At 44.1% G+C, this 21,991-nt stretch overlaps 1 protein-coding gene across 1 annotated transcript; it reads left to right on the forward strand.

Annotated features, from left to right (window-relative positions):
• Positions 1-2,744: 2,744 nt before the first annotated feature.
• On the forward strand, positions 2,745-19,866 carry LGI2 (leucine rich repeat LGI family member 2). The gene is made up of 8 exons (XM_066317639.1): positions 2,745-2,944; positions 3,026-3,097; positions 5,966-6,037; positions 9,188-9,259; positions 9,811-9,882; positions 10,959-11,128; positions 15,794-15,958; positions 18,426-19,866. The coding sequence occupies exons 1-8, from the start codon at positions 2,745-2,747 to the stop codon at positions 19,241-19,243; spliced, it is 1,641 nt and encodes a 546-aa protein (XP_066173736.1). The 3' UTR covers positions 19,244-19,866.
• The last annotated feature ends 2,125 nt before the right edge of the window (positions 19,867-21,991 follow it).

Consider the following 21,991-nt stretch of genomic DNA (forward strand, 5'->3'; position numbering starts at 1 on the left):
GAGTTAATACCCTTTTTCTAATGGCCAACCTGAGCCTCCCTTCATGCAGCTTCATTCCATTTCCTCGTGTCCTGTCACTTACCAACTGAGAGGGTTCAGCATCTGCCCCTTTGCTGACACTTGAGGAAGTTGTCGGTCACCCCTCAACCAAACAAACCCAGCAACCACAGCCACTCCTCATTAACTTGTGCCCTCAAGAGTTAACTTTTTCACCATCCTGGTTGCTCTCCTCTGGACCCAGCCTCATAGCTTTATATCCTGCTCTCCTCTGGACTCAGCCTCATAGCTTTATATCCTTTCTTACACTGTGGCACCCAAAACTGCCCCCAGCACTCAAGGTGAGGCTGCCCCAGCTCAGAGCAGAGCAGGACAATCCCCTCCCTTGCCTGGCTGGTGATGCTGTGCCTGATGCCCCCCAGGACAGGGCTGGCTCTCCTGGCTGCCAGGGCACTGCTGGCTCATATCCAGCTTTTCACTGACCAGATCCTCAGATCTCTTTCCAGAGGGCTGTTCTCCAGGCACTCATCCTCTGATTTGTATAAGCAGGATCACCTGTCCCAGGTGAAGAATCTGTCACTTGCTCTTGTCAAATTTCATATGCTTGGTGACTGCCAGCCCTCTAGTCTTACCCACATCCCTCTGCAGGGCCTCTTTACCCTGGGGGGAGTCCACAGCTCCTCCTAGTTTAGTATCATTGGCAAACTTAATTAATGTATATTCATTTCCTGTGTTCAGATAATTTATAAAAACCTTACAGAGCTCTGGCACTAAAATGGAGCCCTAGGAAGTCCATTGGTGACTGGCTGACAGTGTAATGTAACCCCATCCACTGTAACACTTCAAGCCCAACCTGTCAGTCAGCTGCTCACCCACTCTATTATGGACTTTTCTAGCTGCACACAGGATATTTTGTCCAGAAGGATACTGTGAGAGACAATAAAAAAGCCTTTTGATTTCTGATAGTGTTCTTACAATTTTTAATATTCTTTTTTCTGTCATTTTCAATGACATCAAGAAAAAGCACCAGTGACCCAGCTGAAAGAGAATGACAGGGAATCCAGCAGCTTTAATGGTTCACAACAATTTCTCTGCTTGCCAATGAAATAAACATCCTTAGATTATTGTGGCTGTAGAATTAAGATGCAGATGTGGTGCATAACAGCTCCTGCAAAGAGACGTATTACACAAATCATTAAAATCACTGAAAAGATTAAACGAGGCAAAGAAAACTGGGACTAACACTGACCTCAAACAATTTCTCTGTCTTGTTTCTGCCTAATCAGATGATAAATTAATTAAACCGCTAGCTCAGGTGTTGCTCATGCTTTCTGAATTTTTGCCTGCTGCGGGGATTGTGTATGGGTGGAAATGGAGACCTGGGTCTGCTCAGCACGAAGAAGAGGAGTCTCACTGCTGTCTTCAGCCACCCAACAGGAGGCCCTGCTGGACTGTGGGCAATGGGGGCAGCAGGCACAAGCTGCAGCAGTGGAAATGGTCAGGAAGTTCTTGACCAGCCCATGAAACCAAGAAGAGAGGTGTGGACACAGAGGGACACAGAGGAAGAGAAGGTTACAAAAAAGTAATTCTTTGACAAGACAAGACAAGTAACTTGTAACACTAAGTGTAATTCTTTTATTGATCGGCTTGAGGCGTCTCGTTCAAATCATGGCACCACAAATATGGTTTTACATGCAGCTCTGAAACCTTTCAAGCACTCAGATACAACATGAATCAATTAATGAGTACTTAACACACACATACTACTGGAAAGCAACTGGAATTGTGTGGTGTCATCATCCATTTGTTTCTTTCATGATCTAGAAATCCCTCGAGTTGGTCTTAGAATCTTAGAATCATTATGGTTAGACAAGACTTCTAAGATTATCAAGTCCAATCACTAACTCAGTACTGTCAGGTCCACCACTAAACCATGCCCTTAAGCCCCACACCTACACATTAGGTTGTCCCGAGGAGCTGTGGGTGCCCCATCCCTGCAAGTGTCTAAGGTCAGGTTGGGTCGGCCTCTGAGAAATCTAGTCTCGTGAAAGCTGTCCATGGCACTAGAAGATGTTTAAGATCTCTTCCAGCCCAGACCACTCCATGATTCTGTGATTTTTTTGAACACAGCCAGGGATGGTGATTTCGTTTCCCCAGACAGCTTCTTACAACACCTGAAAACCCTTTCAGTGAAGAAACTTTGCCTAATATCCAATCTAAACCTCCTCTGGTGCAACTTGAGCCCATTTCCTCTTGTTCTGTCACTTATTACGTGGAAGAAGTGACTATATCCATGCCCCTACAATTTCCTTTCAGTTAACTGTAAAGAGCAATAAATCCCTCCGACCCTCCTTTTCTCGGGGCTAAAAGCCCCCAGCTTCTCCTCGTAAAGACTTGCGCTGCAAACCCTTCACCACCTTCGCTGCCCTTCTCTGGACACGCTCCAGCACCTCAGCGCTCCCCCCGATTTTCTGGCGTAGCATCACTGCGGAGCCACCAGCGGGGGCCACCCGCGCCCTGCGCCTCCCGTCCCCGGTCCCGCGGGGTTCCCGGCTCCCGTCCCGCGGGGCTCCCGGCTCCCGTCCCGCGTGGTTCCCGTCCCCGGTCCCGCGGGGAGGCGGAGGCCGAGGTGTCCCCGCCGCCCGTCGCCTCGCCCCGCCCGCGGGTCCCCCCCTCGGCGGCCGGGCGCCGCAGCGGAGGCGGCGCCGCGCTGATGTCAGGGCGCGGGCGGCGGTGCCGGTGCCGGGATGGCGGTCCCGCTGCGGCCGGCGGTCCCGCTGCGGCTCCCGGCCGCTCTCTGCGCCGCCGCCGCCCTGCTGGCGCTGCCGCCGCCCGCCGCCCCGCGCAGGCCGCGCTGCGGGCCGCCCTGCAGCTGCTGGCGGGAGTCGGCGCTGTGCGTGGGGGCGGCGGGGGCTCCGCGCAGCCTGCCCGCCGGCCTGGGCTCCCTGTGAGTGCGGGGCTGCGGGGCGGCTCGGCGCCCGAGGGCTGCCGGCCGGTCCCGCCTCATGGGTGGCATCTCTTTTTCCAGGAGCCTGGTCAACGGGACCTTCTCCGAAGTCAAGGACAGGATGTTTTCCCACCTGCCCTCCCTGCAGCTGCTGTAAGTATGGCACTGGGAAGGAGCACGGCCAAGTAGCACCTCGCCCCCTTCTCCTAAATGGAGTCCCTTTAAGCATAGAGCCTCTCAGTTTCTCCTGGAGTTCGCTTTCCCTTTTAGAAAGGGGGAAACGGGAGAGGACAGCTTGCACAGTCCCCCGGTGTAGCTGCTGTTTTGTAACATTTCTGCTCAGGGATGCATTTTCTGCTCAGAAACCACTTCATAAAATGTGTATTTAGTTACTAACAGAGGGGAAAAGGTTTTATGATGCCTTAAGTTCCACTTTTTTAAAACTTTAGCTTTAGTAAGTTTAAGGCTGAGTTTTGTCCCCCAGAGTTATGTGGTGGTGGCTCTCACTTTGTGCCCAGGAGTCTGGCACTGGCTTTATGATGTTGTGGGCAGACTGGGGTGAGCAGAGGCTTCCAGGACACACTTCAGAGGGAATCCTCTGTGTGTGAAGTGCTGGTGCTGTCTGCAGCATGACTCTGTGCTTCAACATGCAACTTGGAGGGTGGCCCCTCAGATGCCTTCTGACCTGGCAGATGTCCTCTGCTCCAGGAGACAGTGGTCCAGCTCCCAGCTCTTTGCAGCCATCCCTCCTTCCTGACCACAGGCAAGCTGCTTGGTCGTGCCCGTGTTGCAGTTAAGTGTGTGCCTCCTGCTCCAGGAGCTTACCCAAACTTGCTTAATTTAGCTGTCCTGGGAGGCAGTAGAGAAGGCACAGAGACTGCGGTACAAGCCCCCTGGGGAGCCTGGGTACTCACTCCTCTGGTAGTCTGCAGCAAAGCTGAGCAGCAGCCTGCATCCTGTCCAGCCCAGTGCAGCCTGCCCGGAACACCAGGCAACCAAGCAGGCCCTCCACACCTCCACCCCCAAAGGACTGACTGAGCCCCCCCCCAGGCAAGGATATACTGCAAAGAAAAACTCAGCAAAAAGATCCAAAGCCTGCCAGAAAGCCAGGCTGAGTGCTTGCCACAGAACTAGATGTTAAAAGTAGTCTTAGCAAGAGTTAGCCTCTAACTCTAACATGAGTAGCTGATGGTGAGGCTCCTCTCCTTGGGCACCCCATCTCCTTTGACTCAAAGTCTTCCTACTGGGAGGAGCAGCGCTCCATGAAAAATGCTGGGGAGAGGTGGGCAAAGCAAGGAATGGAAGCCTTCACCTCCTTTGGTGTGAAACTGGTCCCAAACCCAAGTTTCTGTGAGAGTTGGGGGTCGGCACTGAGCCCCCTGCAGAGGGCACGAGAACCTTGGCCACCAATAAATGGTGGCAAACAGTGACCTGTGCCAGCTGGGAAGGAAAGGGAGGAATCCGTGGGTGACAAGCTGTGGGTGGAAAATTAGAGCTGAGGGGAATCTTGCTTGGTTTGGATGGTGGTACTAGGAAGAGAGAGGAAGAGCAGATGAAGATGGTCCCTTTTCTTTGGCTACAGTAGACTTTCTGGAGATGTTGGGGTGTGTAGGGTGGTGGGGCAGAGGTGGGTTGTTGAGGAAGGCAGAAGTTGCTCATGCCACTTTTCGTGATAAGTCAGATGTGGAAGTAAGAAGGGTTTGTCACCACCACTGTTGTTTAATGTGATTTGTAACTTTTGCCTTAATACATGAGGAAAAAACCCAATTAAATAACAAAGAATTACATGCATAATTGAGCATATGGGCACCTCAGGATAATGTCTTCTGTGGCAGTAATCATGGTAAAACAGTAATGCAAGGATTCATTTTTGATGGTGGTCTTCATCTTTGTCAGATTTCTTTGGGATAATTTAAGGAGCATTTGTCTAGTATTAGCATAATATCCAGGGATCACAGGGAAAGTTTGCATTACATGTTCATTAGTCTTCTAAATTAATTTAGTAAAATGCCTAAAACCATACAAAAGGAAGATTAATCAGTTGCTCTAATAAAGCAATTAGTGCAGACATATTCATTCATAGGGGAAAATTCTGAGATTTTCCAAAACTTATTTCTTTTGAGCAGTGTTAATATTTTAGACCAAATAAGAACTTTTGCTATTTTCTTGAAAGGAGATTGCCCTCTCTGCCTTTGAGCATCAACATTTGGAGATTGTCTGCTGTTGTGCTTTAATACAGCAAGGAATGAAATCTGCTGGCAAAGCCTCCATAACCTCCCTGGCTGTCTTGTGCTGGCTCAGGTGACAGCCTCTCTGGTGCAGCCCTAACACGTTTTGTCCCTGAAGTTCACACAGCAGTAGGGTAAGGCAGTGCCTGGAGGAGGCAGCACCGCAGCTCTTCCTCGCCGCCTGTGGACACCAGGCTTTGCTTTATAAAGACAGCAGGATGGTGTGTCCCGGTGGTTTGGATATGTCCGTGTTTCCAGCAGACAAACTGGCTGCTGTCCTCCCACACTGCAGGCTGTGCCCTATCTGCAGGTCAGGCTTGGAGCATTCTCCTGGGAGCGTGGAATGAGTGAGCACTGACCCGCTGCGACTGCATAAATGAGAGCTGGTGCTTGGGAGCTTAAGTATTGGTGATGAGGTCGGCTCTTAAAAGCTGTCAGTGGGGCTGGAGGGGTGTTGAGTGGATGGGGCTCACACTCAGCAGACCTGCCACCTAATGATGGCTTGTTCTCCTCAGCGGACCGTAGAGTTGAGGACCAGGTTGCATTTAGCCAAGGTCAATGGCACAGCAAGCATTTTTCCTGGGGAGTAGTGGACATTAACTACCATCATGTAATGCCTTTAATTTTTTTTTTTCAATAGACCATTCCACAGTATTTTATGTGTGCTGCATTGGTGGGGTGATATGGGCTCAAGTCAGTAAGATTAGTTTGGTCATGGGCAATAAACACAACAGGCATAATCCAGTGTGTCAAATTTTAATGTGCTTTCCTAATGCCTGCTCTCCATTTTCAGCTTGCTGAACTCCAACTCCTTCACTGTTATACGAGATGATGCCTTTGCTGGTCTCTTCCATCTAGAATACCTGTAAGTTTGGTATTTTATGTCCTTTATAAATAAAAATGTTTTGACAAGTTGCCAAGACTCCTGCTGCAGAATCTTGGTCTTTACTGTGATTCCCAAGGGCAGGGGAGCTGAAGGATTAATGTTCCACTCCCATGCAAATATTCTTTATGGTGGCTGACAATTTTTCAGATGTTACAGTACATTTTTGAAAGATGAATGCAAGGTGTCTCTGTGCAATTACAGCACACCAAAAAGGCATTGCTTAGCAAGAGCTGGTCTTGGCTTTCCAGTGGGAAACAGTGCCACCCCTGTGAAGGAGATTTGAACCTCAGGCAAGAGGTGGAGCAGCCTGTGCTGACCTATGGGTGGCCCAAGCAGGAATTGCAGAATAATGGTGTACAACCCTGAATCTGTGTCTCTTCTCCCAGCTTTTGTCTCCTACTTTGCCTTTTTTTCTGATACCTTATTTAATGTCCATAGAATTTATCTTTATCTAAATAATTATATAAACATACATTTCATGTAATGTAAATTATTGTAATTATTTATATTGCTATTTAAAATTATTTAACTCTCCTTTTGTTTATATAATTCACTTTGTTGATTTTTACATTCCTTCCTTTTTATGGCCTTTTTTTTTTTTTAATCTTTATTTCAGCCCTCTTTCTTTTATAAAAAAGTATTAGCTTTGGTACAAGGTTGTCCTCTCTTCACACTCCAAAGGATGGCATTTCTCTGTGTTACTCAGTATGAGCTGGTGTGTTTGAAATTATCAATACAACCTGAAAAAAATCCTCTACCCACCCACGTTTCCAAGCTGAAATGTACCTGTGGAAAACGTTTGTCCTTTTCTACAGGAAGACAAATGCTCATAAAACTGACTCTTGCTAAAATCTTGAAGGCAAATAGATATTATGGTGGGGTATATTCAGGGTCAGTAGTCTGGTACATGTGGAGTAGCCAACAATGGAATTTGCAGCTAATGGTAAATGGTATATGCTAAAATCCATGATTCAGCTACATTTGGATTTTTCAGAGATAACAAGTTATCTAAGCATTCTCTTTTCCTTGTGTCTACAGGGAAAAATTATTTGCAATAGTTCGTAAAAAGGAGGAAAAACGTTTTCCATTGTACCATTAGTGGCCTGTTTTCAAGTGTTGATAGGCTTGTCCCAGCAGCAGAGCATAGCATACATTGTGGTAGTTGCACTGGTCACTGCAGCCAGATCCCTGTCTGAATGAAACACCCTGCTCTCCCCAGATGGTCAAAGGGCAAATCTCTGTCCCTGACCTCCAGCTGCAAGCCAGGGAGCAGGATGCAGACTGGTAAAGCCTTACAGTTTAAACTTCTTTTAGCAGCTGAACAAGTGGTCTCAGTTAATGGTTGTGGTTGTCTGCCAATTCCATAGAGCTTTTCCTCTTCCCAGCAAATCACCCCTCCACCTTTTGGGAGCTGGCTGTGAGTGGCCTTTCTCTGTGATTTGTTTTTTTGGCCATGCAGGCAGTAAAATGCGTACAGCTTCCATAACTCATGTCTCTTAGTTACCAGGGATCAGACTTTGTAAAGAAGGAAACCTCACTGACAAACAGGAATGACAAGTGTCTGTGTACAAAGCCAAAGTCTCTGGCCTCGGAGCAGCTGGGGAGCACCCACAGCTGGTACCTCTATATAGATAATATATCTCCAGCTGTGTCCTGCTGCACTTGCACCACCCATAATGGCATTCAGTGCACCCTTAAATTGACCCTGTGTACAGAGTCTGGGTAAGACAGGCCTGAAAAAGATGGGAGCTTTGCTGGTGAGCAGACTGGAATTCCCAGTGTAGTGTCTCTTGGAAGCCAGGCTTGGTGATTCAAGAATCTGGCAAATTCTTAAGTTCCAGCTTGTTGCAGTGTAGCCTTGTTTATTTGCATAGACCACTGAGCTGGTGCTGTGCAGGGATGCCAGCTGCCAGTGAGGGTGTCAGGAGGCAGGTGGTGCTTCGCTCTTGTGGGTTGAATTTGTGGCTCCACACAGCCCTGAAAGGGCTGAGCTGCCTCTGACATCTCCCACACAGACACGACACTTTCTTATCTGCACCCTTTGCCTGCAGACAGGGTCCCGGTCACTTCATGAAGGACTATTCCTACACCTAAACTGCAGAACCAAGAGCACTTGTCATCTCTTGCATTCCCATCTTCACTCTCTTGAGAAGAGATATTGTCTCCTAGCATTTTCCCTCTAACTTCTCTGGAGGGCAAACGGAGCTGCTTAGGAATAAGGGAGGCACTTTCATCTCATATGCCTTTTAAAAAGTCAGTGTACAGTTGTCTTCATCCAGGTATAGCTGTTTCAGGCAATATCTTGATGGCCACCTGGCTGCAATCCCTTTGCAGGGATGATGATGTATTTAGGGATGTGTCCTCAAGTGCTCAGGGGTCAAGATGCTGAAATATCAGCTCTTTCTCTAAATGCTGATGTGCAGTCAGGAGGAGCAGCGTGCTGCTGAAATCGATATGTGCCTGTCATTATTCCCCCAGTGCACAGGGCTGTGCCTTGGGTGCAGCTGGCACCCTGCAGAGGAGATGTCCTAGCTGAACAGAGCTGAACTGTGGCAGCCAGAACTAAACCAAGGCAGTGGTCTTGCTGTCTGTGCAGATGTCAAACGTGCACAGGACAAGTCAGGGCTGTGTGGGCACGGAGGTGGCACTGTGAGTGTGCAGCCACAGGAGCTCCCCATCACAGCAGGTCTGCAGCCTGGGCAGCCCTGTGCTGCCTGCTGGTTTGAAAGTGCTGCTGATTTGTGAGAGGGGAAGGCAGGACTTTAGCTCCTAAAGTCTGCCTCAGGAGGCTCTCCTATGCAGGTCTCTTGCCTCACACAACACATCCTGAGAGGATTACTAAGAGAGGAATTTTTTTTTTGCCTTGTTCACTTTGTTCCATTTCTGCTGGACATTTGTGTCATGTGCCATCCCTTGTGCTTCCAGATAATTGCTTTGTTCCTTGCAGTCTGCCCAAGGAAAGGGGAAAAGGGAACATGAGCAGCTCCACTGAGACTTCCCACCTTTCAGTCTGAAGGAGCTGCCCAGAAATATGCTGCGTCTGGCAGCCATAGCTTAAAGCACTGTGATGCTAATAATAATAATGTTACTTAAAGTATTTTAAAGTACTTTTTTTTTTTTTTTGCCTAGATTTATTGAAGGAAACAAAATTGAAATCATTTCAAGAAACGCATTTCGTGGCCTTCGTGACCTGACTCACCTGTAAGTTATTTAACACCTGAGAGTATTTTCTACTTGAACAAAGCTGTCCTGGGAGACCAGTGGTTTTCTTGCTACACAGAAAACTTCTCTTCCCTCTGTGTCAGCTTCCTCCTGCTGTCAACAACACGCCTTCCATAAACTGAGAACCAGCCTTAGAGCACCTCTTGCCTGGCAGCACTGCCACAGGTTGGGCTGTCTGTGTGCAGGCACAGCTGGGTCTGGGATGCCACCAATACCCCCAGTGCTGTTGGTACCACCACCCTGCCCACTCATGATTAACATTCCTGCTTCTTTCCAGTGAGCTCAGTGATTGCTCTGTGGGTTACATTTGCACCTGGGAAAAATAAAAGCTTTAAATATTTTACTTTTATGTGAACTTCAAGCAATCTCTATTCTTGAATGAGAATAATTAATGCGTGTTCCTGGTAACTTCTAACAGTGCCAGTGGCTGGACAGTACTGGATAATTAACAACCTGTAAGTGAGCTCACACTAGGTAAGAATTGCAAGATAAGAGATAGCAATGATATTAGCTCTAACTTTCTTTTCTAGTTCTTTGGCCAATAACCATCTCAAAGCTCTGCCACGGGATGTCTTCAATGATTTAGATTCTTTAATTGAACTGTAAGTAATAAGAGTCTTTGTATTGCTTCTGTCATTCTTGCTCTCAGTTTTATGTTCTGAGTGTGTAGTCATGTATCTGGTATCTACACAGAAAAAAAAAAAGTGTAATTTTTTTGTTCTAGCTTTTTTTCATTTTATATTTGTTTGCTTGATAGACTCTTCTAAACTAACTGCTATTTCTTAAATCACTGTTGCTTCTTGTGATGCTGTGCATAGCTTGTGTTATTGTACTTCTTTCTGATGTCTCATGCAAATTGTGATTTAGAGAAAGGGAGAAAGTGAATTTTAAAACCACAGTTTCTCTGAACATATTTTCCTTTTATTATCGCATATTCCCTGAGATTATTTTAGTTAATTTTAACAAGGGATTAGTTAAAATTTTTTTTAAAAGCTTCTTTTCCTTGTTTCTGTGCAGTTGTAGCATATTGCTGACATTCTGTCAGTATTTCCCTGTGTAACTAGGATTCTCCTATTTTTTGGCCTGGCTCTTCCAAAAAGCAAAGTAAAATCATAAGTCACAGAAATTGCCAAAGGATCAAAGAACAAGTGCACTGTTGAAATTGCACGTACATTAGCAGGAAGAAGTTAAATTGACTCTACATCAGCAGTGACTCAAAAAATACAAGCCTTACATCTGTATTTTACGTCTGCAAAGCTGCTCTGTCAACCAGCAGTACTGGAACAGTTTAGTGAAGGAATAGGAATAATGTGTGTCAGTGGTAAATGGTGCAAAGGAGGCTTGCAGCAAACAACCTGAATGTCAGGATGTATTACATTACAGTCCTCATTCTATGAAAACTTACAAAAAAAGTAACTTTACACATGAATCACAGTGCTCCATTACTATGATTGTATGTGACCATAGACTGCAATGGTTTTTCAAAAAAAATCAGGGAAAGAAAGCTCATAATAAAGGAGTTCAAATAAAGCTTAGGAAAATTCCCTGTTTTCAGTTCAGAGCAATTCAAGCATACTCAGATATTTTGAAATTCAGCATGCCAAGGTGATGACAGTTCTGTAGTACTCATATTGCTATCAACCTTTTCAAATATGTTTATTTCTGTGTGTTTTTTTAGAGATTTAAGGGGAAATAAATTTGAGTGTGACTGCAAAGCCAAGTGGTTGTTTTTGTGGTTAAAGATGACAAATTCCACTGTTTCTGATGTCCTGTGTATTGGTCCAGCAGAATATCAGGATAAGAAGTTAAATGATGTGACAAGTTTTGATTATGAATGCACCACTACAGGTATTCAGAATGTATATTTCTAAGCACACTACAAATGGTTAAATATCAGAAGTTTAGATAATACCCTTTCACTTCTGTGAGCATGACCTGGGGGGAGGAAAGGGTTACATACAAAGCATTTCAAGTACTAGAACAAGTACAAAATGGGAAAATTACATTTAGAAGCCAAAGTAAGTACTGAGTTTTTATTTGGATTAAGTGATAATGGGAGAAGAGCTCTGCCTATTCATATTCCAAAAGACTTGATTATGACTCAATTTGTGGCTTAATTTTCATCACAGAATGCTTTCTGTTATCTGGAATAAAGCCATATAGTTATGGCAGATGAGTTTCCAAAATCTCTGCATTTCAGAGAAAGCAATGAAAATAAGTTCAAAAATGTGGCTATAGCTGTTATCTTTATTTGATAAATCATGATTTATTAGCATCAAAGATGGTGGTAACAGTACCAGAGGTTCTTCATGGAACTCCATTAAGTTAAAGAGAAAAGTCCAATAATATTCTGACTACTGTCTTGTCTTGGATCTTGATTTTTTATTTTTTAAAATAATGTAAAGCATGCTGAAGGGAGCAAAGAGAAATTTGCATGTGGTTATGCTTATATTTTATGCCCAAACTGCTGCAGTTACCTATCTTTAAATGTAGTCACATCATATAACTGAAAATATCAGCTGTGGGTATTGTTTTTCATCTTTTTTGAATAGGATGTCAGCACTTTGCCTTTCTTCTAGACAGTAATATCAAAGGTGTGCAAGTTCTCATCTGTCATCAAGTCAGTCATTATTATTAAAAGACAAGAGAAAAGGTGATTACTAGTAATGTAAAATGAAATTTCAGGAAAAGGTATGAAAGGTGCTTTGATGGCAATATGTGAAAGAAAATAGAATGAACTCAGAATTCAAAATTATGTCAGAAGAGCAGCAGAGGTAAAGGCCAAAAATCTGCTGCATAAAAGTATGTCAAACACAGGAGAGCAATGAAGTTTAGAGCAGCACTGAAGTTACATTCCTACTTCTGCCGAATCACCAAGATGCAGCAATGCAAAGAGAAGGCAGGCTTTATTTCATTGCAGTGTGGTTTAAGCAATGGTGCAGCACTAACAGTGCACAAGATAAAGCCTTTCCTGGTCCTCAAACCTATCCTGACCTACCAGCCCTCAGTCACTTTTTTATACCTAGACACTATAGAGTCTCTCCAGGCAAAATTCACCCTTAACATTGTCTCTGTCTGCTGTAAGTGAAATTACACCAAGCATAAATCTAATTTCATGTGCTGCAGAGTTTTTGGGGCCTGAAGGCATTCCATGGGGCAAGGATTACCCAGCTGAATATTTGTTCAAATGCCCTCAGAGAGGCACTCCCACAGCAGAGCGTGTAGCTGTCATATACTCTGTTCTGTGTGACCTTGGTGGTCTGTGGTGTCAGGCCACTGCCACTGCCTCCCCCAGATCAAAGGGAGTGTAAATATGCCCCTATTCCCTCCTTGAGGATTGATTAGTCACAGGCTTAGAATACATACAGTATTCCAAGTAAAAAATATACCCCATAGGTGTATTCTCTTTTCCCAGTCAGTAGTGGGCAGGGCTCTGCAAGCCTCTTTCATTTGTGTTAGTCTTCAGTATAGTCTTTCCCTCCTTTGTCAGACTTTCTATCATTTCTGGTCTCTCTGTCTTGGGCATCACTGGATGCAGGATGTGGTAACAAAGCAGTTTGCCTGGTAAAATGTGTGTTTGTTTGGCCCAGTCAGTTCATTGCATCAGCTGAACTGCTGCAATGGTAACAGGAGAGATGGAAAGAGGTGCTGCCAAATTTAAAATAGAAAGGCAAAGAACAAAATGGTCCTGCTACTTCTTCACAGAGAAAGATTGACAGTATTGGTGACCTGCATTTTAACTCTTTTTTTGATAGCATCTGTCTTTTCCATTTCTCAGTGCTTGCAACATGGAAACAGGTTAAGCCACTTCATTTCTTGTTTTTCTTCCTCAACAGTGTGTGAGTGGCTGTGCTGTGGCTCTGGGCACCACAGGGAAACATGTAACTCACTTTAAGGAGACTAGAAAACTGGCCTCGGGTTCCCACAGCCACTGGAAACAGGCCATGTGCATGCCTGGGACCTGCTTTGCCCAGAACTGCAGGCAGGGATCATCTCACTGAGCTTTGGAAGCTTGTTTCTCCCTTTCTTTACCAAGCTGGGATTGGTCTTCTCAGGTGGAGGTGGTCTTCTCTTTCCCTGCTGTCTGGAAGGGAGGTAGTTTGCAAATAAATAGGTACTGCTCCATTCTTGCTCCTGTGCTGGAGATCTCCTGTAGAGGGAGAAGGGGAAGGATGGTTAACACTCCCTGCTGGCACACCCGGGTGCTGAGTAGGTTCACCTACTCAGGAGGAGAAGTACCCACTGCAGGGAGGAAGGGGTTTGAGGAGAGTGGGACTGAATTGCAGGACACAGTTTTGGAGCAGCTGCCCAAACAGACCACTACTCATATTTTTCCTTAGTGCCTTCCATGTTCCCTGCACTCTCCTCTCCTGTGCTGGCATCAGTGCTCCTGTGTGCTGGGATCAGCCCGAGCAAGGGCTGCCAGAAGGAAAATCAGCCCAATAAAAGTGTTGGGTGCCTCACCCGTGGCTGCAGGGCAGGGGGACACCCCCACTCCCAGCCAGCAGAAAACAGCCTGAGAGCCACATGTCTCGAGGTGGGGAGAGCAAAACTGTGTGTGGGGAGAGGGACAACTCATGCAGCCAGCAGCAAAGGGGAAAAGTGTGGGCTGTGTCCTCTGCTCTCTCCCATCCAGGGGATCTGGCTTAAAAGAGAAAGATACTGGAAAAGGGCTCTTCCCCCAATCCTGTATTTACTGCATTAGCTTTTTCTAGCACTACAGCAAGATATGTAAAAATAAATCAAGACCCCAAGGCCTAAATTTTTTGCAACCCTGATGTGGCAGCAACTTTCACTGTGAAACCCTGGTATTACAGTCTGGTACTCCCAGCTGGTGCTAAAACCAGCATTTATTGCTTTGCACTGATTACAAATGATTTCCCTACCCATTTTCACATACAGACTGGTTTGTTTCAATTCACAGATTACCCCAAAGTGTTTCACAACTGTTCAGATTTCAAGAGATGTCTTTTCAGGACTAGTTTCTTGGGTTTTTTTCCTCGAGATTAAAAAAATATTTTTATTTTCTGTGACTGTATCTGCTATTGCTCCATCCTTTAGCAACATTTTATAACGGCTCAGTCACTTTTACTTTCTGAATACTTTGGTGTCAGTTTTCCCCAGCCCTTTTAATTTCCCAGTGAGAATGAAGATAACTTTTTTGTTTGACTGCCAGCATTTACGAACCAAGCCCAAGCTCTATTTATAAAAGTCCCTCGAAGAATGAAGACTGTCATTTCTTTCACAGCTGTGGAATCTGCTCTGTTTGTTTAATGGTAGTCATCTATCTTTATTCTCCACAAGTGTAACTCCTCAAGGGCAAGGCTTTCAAGCATGCAGAAACAGAGGGTTCTTCATTCAGAAGCAATTATTTCATAATGCACCAAAATAAGGGACTCGAGTGAGGACTTAATTACCATTTCACCAAAATCCCTGGATGTTCAGGCCCTTCCAACATTGGGTGCATGGTGAAGGCGTGTAGCAAATGGAGCTTAAAACAGAGCATTGCATGGTTCTGCACAGAAATGCCATCATAGGGAAGATGCCTTTCTTTTTCCACATATCTATATCCATACATTACTTCAATGCAGGCTCCTACCACGGTTTAGACCTGAGTGCTTTGTCAGCTCTGCTACACCATGGTTTTTTCCTGATAACAGAGATCCTGCACAGCTGTCTGCCAAAGGTCAAATTCAGACCCAAGTCTCCCAAGTCTCCTCACTTTGCCCCAAACTGGCTCTGTGGTGACTGCTGACATACCCCAGGGTGAATTTTCAAATTAAGTCTACAAAGGCAGTTAATTTTTGAGAAAAAAATCTTTAATTCTGGAGTTACGCTCCTAATCTTTACAGGTTGCTCCAATTTCTCAGTCTTATTGTCTAAAATAAGTTTTCCACTGGATAGTAATTTTCAGGTTGGTTGTATTTTATGCCTAAACTACATTATAATGCCCCATAAAACATTATGTTAACTGAGTTTTTGATTACACCATTTTGTCTATGGTCTAGGCAAAATGGGGTTATCCCCAGGCAAACTTCAGATATCATTTCACTTTCTGCCTGGTTTAGCATAGCACAAATTGCTAGTGATTAAATTTGCATGACTTAAGAAGTTATTGGACTTCAGCTGGTAGTTGCTGTCTCTCAGCTTGAATGTGATTCTAGCAAGGCCATTTCACTTGACGGGAAAGCAACTTCCAGCTGTGGGGAAAGAGACTTCTCTCTCTATTTCACTGATAGTAGCCAGCCTAGCTGGAAAATCTGATTTATTTTACTATTTACATATTTGATCTCCTTGACAAATACATTTCCAGAGGACAGTTCATGATACCTAAAGCAGGAGACATTTTCCCTGTTGCTGCATGCCTAACATGAGCACTGATATTTCCATGATAACGTTATACAAAATCCAGAGTATTTCACTCATTTTTCAGTGTACATCATTCTAATCAGTGACCACTTACTCTGTTTCCAGCAAGGATGTATCTTAACTGTTGTAAATGTATGTTTCTAGATTTTGTTGTCCACCAGATTTTGCCCTACCAGTCTGTCTCGGTGGATACGTTCAACTCAAAGAATGATGTGTTTGTAGCTATTGCACAGCCCAGCATGGAGAACTGCATGGTGCTGGAGTGGGATCACATTGAAATGAATTTCAGGAGTTACGACAACATCACAGGTATATGAACACTGGGATTCCGGTCACTGACAAACTGCTGGCATTTCACAAGGATGAGATTTGGAGATGGGACCATATTTGCTGGGTTTTGTCCTGAATCTCTCTTGGATTTGGCTGATTGAAGTGAGTGTTGTTTGGACATGAGTGACTCCATGGAGTAATGCATCTTCTAATACATGCACATTTAACCTTACTGTAGCACACGAACCAGGCTTTTTTTGTCCGATCTTGTAATTTTTTCTGAAGGTGCAAACACTTGCCGTGAATGTCACACCATGGCCCAGCTTAGAACTCACTGCCTGAATCACATGGCAAGTTAAAGCAGAAGCTGAAGGAGCACTTGATCTTGCTAAAGTGCCTGCAAAACAGAACATAAAAAGAATCTACTGCATGTAGGAAACAGGTCAGAAAGATGCTTTTAGGGTGAGCTGACCAGGAACCCAGTTGAAAATGACAGAAATATTTAAGCTGTGATTGTTACCTCAAGAGATGTGCTGCAAAGCATCAGCATTTACTTTCCATTTACAAACATGCTCAATTAACATCTTGGCCAGATTACTGATCAAACAAAACGCCTGTGTGGATGCCAGGTGATGTTCTAATGCTGATTTTCTAACAGTTGTTCTGTCCCTAACTAACACTTGTGGTGCTCAGTCACACCATGACAGCAAGACAGAGTCTTTAAAGCTGTTATCTGCTGCCTGATTCCCAGATACTCCAAGCCAGAGGTTTTGAAGACCCAGGAACTAAATTTCCCTCCTTCCTTGTTGTCTGTGATTGATTATATTTTACTTTATATTTTGGAAGACACAGAGTGTGCTGAGTCCTCCTCTGGTGTGAAATTCTACAAAGACAGCAAGCTGTGTGTGTCACTGACAAAAGAAATTACCCTGTCAGGAAATATTGGGAAGGAAAAATGTTACTTTTTTAGGTTTCATTGTGTTTTGGTAGATTAGGGTAAAGTATGTACCAGAGATGTAAACTGAGAAGTAAAGAGCCCAGAGAGAGCTAGCTGAGCCCTAGAAAAACTGGAAATGAAATTGAGAGTTTGACTGATTTGTAAATCAGCTGCCTTCCAGGTGTATATCACCTTCCTCTGAATGACTTGATTAGGAGACATTTCTGCCAGGGACTTATGTCTTAGCTCCACACCCAGAGTTTGTTCCTGGAAGGTTTGAGCTTGAGGCCTGGACTCTGAAATGTACGTGAGGCTGAGATTTTTGCCAGGGGACACAGGCACATAAAAAGCCTCCTGCCTCCTGCAGAGCCAGAAGGATGTTTTGCACAACAGTGAAGCCAGCTCCACAGAGAATTTCACTACCTACCATTTGCTTGGCATTTGGATATCTAAATTTAGCCCTTTACAACATGGGCTTACGGAGCTGAGCTATTTGTCAAGGTTGCCTTTACAGTGAACATGAAGAGAAAAGCATTGCTGTCCTCAGCAGAAGGAGACAGGTGAAAGCTCTTCTAGAGTTTGTGTTTTGACTAAGACCAGAAGGAGCCTGGATGATCAGCTGGACCATTCATGCCTGTGCTGCAGACACCTTGCTGGGCTTGAGATGAAGGTACTCCCAGCTCTCCTATGCTGGGAGGGTGGCATGTCACCTCAGGACAGCTCTGAAAGCCATGGGTAGGGGACCAGCTAAGGAGCCAGGGTAAATCTCCTGTAGTGACTGACCAAGAATGCATTGGGGAACTTGTGCAGCTACAGTTCTACTTAAACTGTGTGCTCCACAGAGAAATTCTTCTCTGCTTCCAACAACACCTATGATAATAGTCTCATTGTTACTTTCTTGATGTGGTTCTTGTTTAGTTTAACTTGACATTCTCAAAACAGCTCATAGCCTGGTTGGATCTGTTGAGCAACTGCAATATTCCTAAATATTTCTAGTTTAACAAAATCTCAAGAATACCTAACACAAACAACAGAGTTAGATTAATCTTTTTTCATCCTTCTGTCAGGTGATATATCCACAAGATGCATCAATATTTCTGTGTACAGTAGCAAAAAGCTGACTATAACCCTTCTGGAGCAAGAAAAATATACTTTATTTCATTCTTCTAGTTAAGATAGAAAGATAGACATTACAAGAATAAGAGAGTTTCAGATATTTGATGAATGGCAAGATAAAAACTCTTGTCATTTTAAATAATAAAATTTAGCTTAAATAATTGTTTTGGATACTGGGGACCATGTGTCTGAGCAAATATAGAAATAAAAAGGAATTAGCTTTTTATCGTACATCATACTTGCACACATTGCAGGGTGGGACAAGTCATTCTGCAGTTATTGGGAAGCAAAAAGCTTGAAAAGATGTTCTGATGGCACGTAGCAGAAGACAAAATTATGAGATGGTGCAGGTTTAAAAAAAGGGGAGGGTGGTTTGGTAATGTTTGCGGTGTAAAGGGTGGCTTGTGCTGTGCTAATACATGTGTTGTTTTCTTTTCTTTCTTTGGGCAATAGGTCAGTCTATAGTGGGATGTAAAGCCATTCTTGTTGGTGACCAAGTCTTTGTGGTGGTGGCACAGCTCTTTGGTGGCTCACACATTTACAAGTTTGATGAAAGCTGGACGAAGTTTGTCAAATTCCAGGATATTGAAGTATCTCGCATTTCCAAGCCAAATGATATAGAGCTTTTTGAGATAGACAGTGAAATGTTTTTTGTTATAGCAGATAGCTCTAAAGCAGGTTTGTCAACAGTGTATAAGTGGAATAACAAAGGATTTTATTCATATCAGTCTCTTCATGAATGGTTCAGGGACACTGATGCTGAGTTTCTCGATATAGATGGGAAATCACATTTAATCCTCTCTAGCCGTTCCCAGGTGCCCATTATACTCCAGTGGAACAAAGCCTCCAAAAAGTTTGTCCCACACAGTGAAATCCCCAACATGGAAGATGTCTTGGCTGTGAAGAGTTTCAGGATGCAAGATGACCTTTACATCACACTCACAAGATTCATTGGTGACTCCAGAGTTATGAAATGGAATAGCAAACAGTTTGTGGAGATACAGGCTCTTCCATCCCGAGGAGCCATGACACTGCAGCCTTTCTCCTTCAAGAACAATTATTACCTAGCCTTGGGAAGTGACTATACTTTCTCCCAGATTTATCAGTGGGATGGTGAAAAGAAGATATTCAGATTATTTAAAGAAATCTACGTGCAAGCACCACGGTCTTTCACAGCTGTGTCAACAGATCGAAGAGATTTTTTCTTCGCCTCTAGTTTTAAAGGAAACACTCAAATATTTGAACATATAATCATTGACTTGAGTTTATGAAAAGCTGCTGGAGTGAAATTTATGTAGAATGACATTTACACACAAACAAAACAAAAAGAGACCTTTCCAAAAACAGGGTGCACCTATGGAGTATGATGACATTTTCTGAACTTTCCAAACTTGCATATTAATCAGGGACTGCATTTACTTGGTTACTGCATGACATGTCCAATTTATCCTTTTTCAAAGACACTTTGCAATCTGCAGTCGTTCAAAGAGGAGTGCAGTGCATTAGAATTAATGTTACGCCTAAGAGAATGATCTAAATTGTATCCAGAAAACTACCTGGAGTTGGACATCTCATAAAGTGAAGAGTGAGCGATACAAAACATAAAAATTATCCTGACTCCTAAACTAATGTTTTAGTTGTGTAAGTTTTAATATTAAAACCACTTCTTCATGGTTACTGATGAATTGTAAAAGCAAACAGGAACATTCCAGAATACACTGAGTTCTCTCTTCAAAATCTTTCTTTCTGGCTCATAGTAAATCCAAGGCATCATTATAATTCATTGCAGACTGAAGGGAGAGTCAAAATCTATTGCCATTTTTCTTCCATTATTCACTTTTTTTCAGCAGCAAATTGTGCATAACAAGTAGCCCAGCCCACAGTAAATAGGTAGCCAGGAAGTGTCTCTTCACACTGAGAGAGAGAGAGAGAGATATCTTAAAAAGTTAATATAGACAGAAAATACCAGCGGTCTGGATGATGCCATGAAAAAACCAGCTACAAATCCTACCCACTCCCTGTTTTCATAGGCATTCCAGAAATCCATTCCATTTTGCCCTAATTCATACTTTTCCTGATGATTCCCAGTAGATTCTCAGTGTTTAACATGTTATTCTGTTGTGAATGCATTCCAGAAGGCAGAGCTTAAGCTTTGCCTGAAACACATATTGACACTGACACACTCTGTGCTGTAGCTCCTCTGTACTCAATCAGGTGATTTATTGTCTAGTGCTCCCCCCCAGCACAGGTCATTAGCAATAAATTCAAGTTTTTGGACATCAAAGTTGTATTTCCTTCTGGCTAAAGTCTAACTGTGAATTCAGTATCACCAAGTCATCTGAAACCAAGCTGTTGGAGCTGTTTCAGACTAGAGCTAATCCTGCCTCCAAGAAGGATTTCTGCTGGGCAAGTCCAGGCTGTTGCCAGGTTGCCAATCCACTGAAGGTTAATGTGGACAGACTGTGCTTCACTGGTGTTTTGGGTGGTTACAGCCCAAGGCATTCAGTCATTCTAGACAGGGCAATCCTGGCACACAGAGCCTCTCTCAGGATAGCAGCAAGGGACTGTGTTCCTGGAAAGGCTCTTTGCCACCCTAACCCAACAAAATTGTGTATCAGAGCTCTTGTTTGTTCACTTACACAGCATATTTCTTTTAGTTTCCATACCACTTAGTCTACTAAGTTGTTTTATCATGCCTTGCTGCTGCACTGCTGCCTTGGATAATAGGGAGGCTTTGCAAAAAACAGGAGGAGCAAAGTCCTTTATTCTTTCATACTTAGGCCTGTCTCACCATCCTTTTGCTGAGTGAGTTTCACATTTTTCCCCTGGACATGTGAAACATGGCCTATGATCACAAACAGAGATGTTCTTATAGGCTTTCCAATATCCAGGGTGTGAAGTGTGCTGCAGAAGAGGATTGAGGGTTTCAGTGAGGAGTCATAACCTACCAGTGACCTGGCATACCACACTCTTCCCCAACTTTTGCCTCTGCTATAAAATGAGGCTATTACTGGCCTGTCAGAGACATAACTCATTCAGATTTTCAATTATGTGTTGGGGGGTGGTTTCCTACAGAGTTGTTCAACCTGGTTTTGTTTTTAACTACACTGGCAACGTGGCCCATCCCACGCTCTGAAATGCTGAGTGCTGCCCCCCAAACCCCAGTGCAGTGTCAGTCCCAGTGGTTCAATCAAGACCAGAAGATGCAAACCAGTGCTCTACAACAGGGTTTAGCAATACCTCTCCTAGGATTAAACTAACAAATCTGACAAAACAAAGAGATTTGTGTCTGCCAGTGAATGTGGTTTCTTACTATGTTACCAGTTTACTTTTTAAAGTGGATATGGCTGGCAAGCAACATTTATTTAGTCTATGTTGTGGGAAAGCATTTTGTATTGCTTTTCTGTCAAGCGTGCAAGTTTCACTAGAGTTAGATGTTCTGATGAGAGTGGCTTTTCTCAGTGCACCAGCACTTTCTTTTCGGGCTCAACTGTGAGTTCTAGTCACTCAGGAAGGGGCATCAGTCAGAGTAAAAGCTAGTTTATAGAAATTGGTTCCTTCAAGGGAAGCAAGAGGATGCTGGAAAAAGGCTTGTGTATTGAATACCAGGAGCTTGTACTGTTTCAAGAGCCAGGGGGATTTTGAGACTTGGCTATCAAATTGGATTAAATTAAAATGGTCTCTGCAGAGACAGGCTTAATAAAGAGGATAGAGTGATACACAGGAGTCTAGCTCATTCCCATGGGACCAGAAAAAGAGAGTGAGGGAAATGAATTCTGCGGGCAGGCTGCTGCTTCTGCTGAGTAGCTGTGTTGGTTGGTCAGAAAGCCCAGCTCAGCATCCCTCCCAGCTTCAGGGAGAGCCTGGAGTCAGACACTGGCCTGCCTGCTCTGCTGAGTTCATGCACAGGAGGTCAAAGCAGCTAAGAGGGAAGACAAAAAGCATCAGTTGAATTAAGAAAAGGATATGGTACTTTTCACAGGATTAAACAATGGCAAGATCTCAAAAAGAGCCTTGTT

The sequence above is a fragment of the Sylvia atricapilla genome, chromosome 4, assembly GCF_009819655.1.
Source record: "Sylvia atricapilla isolate bSylAtr1 chromosome 4, bSylAtr1.pri, whole genome shotgun sequence".
Lineage (NCBI taxonomy): Eukaryota > Metazoa > Chordata > Aves > Passeriformes > Sylviidae > Sylvia > Sylvia atricapilla.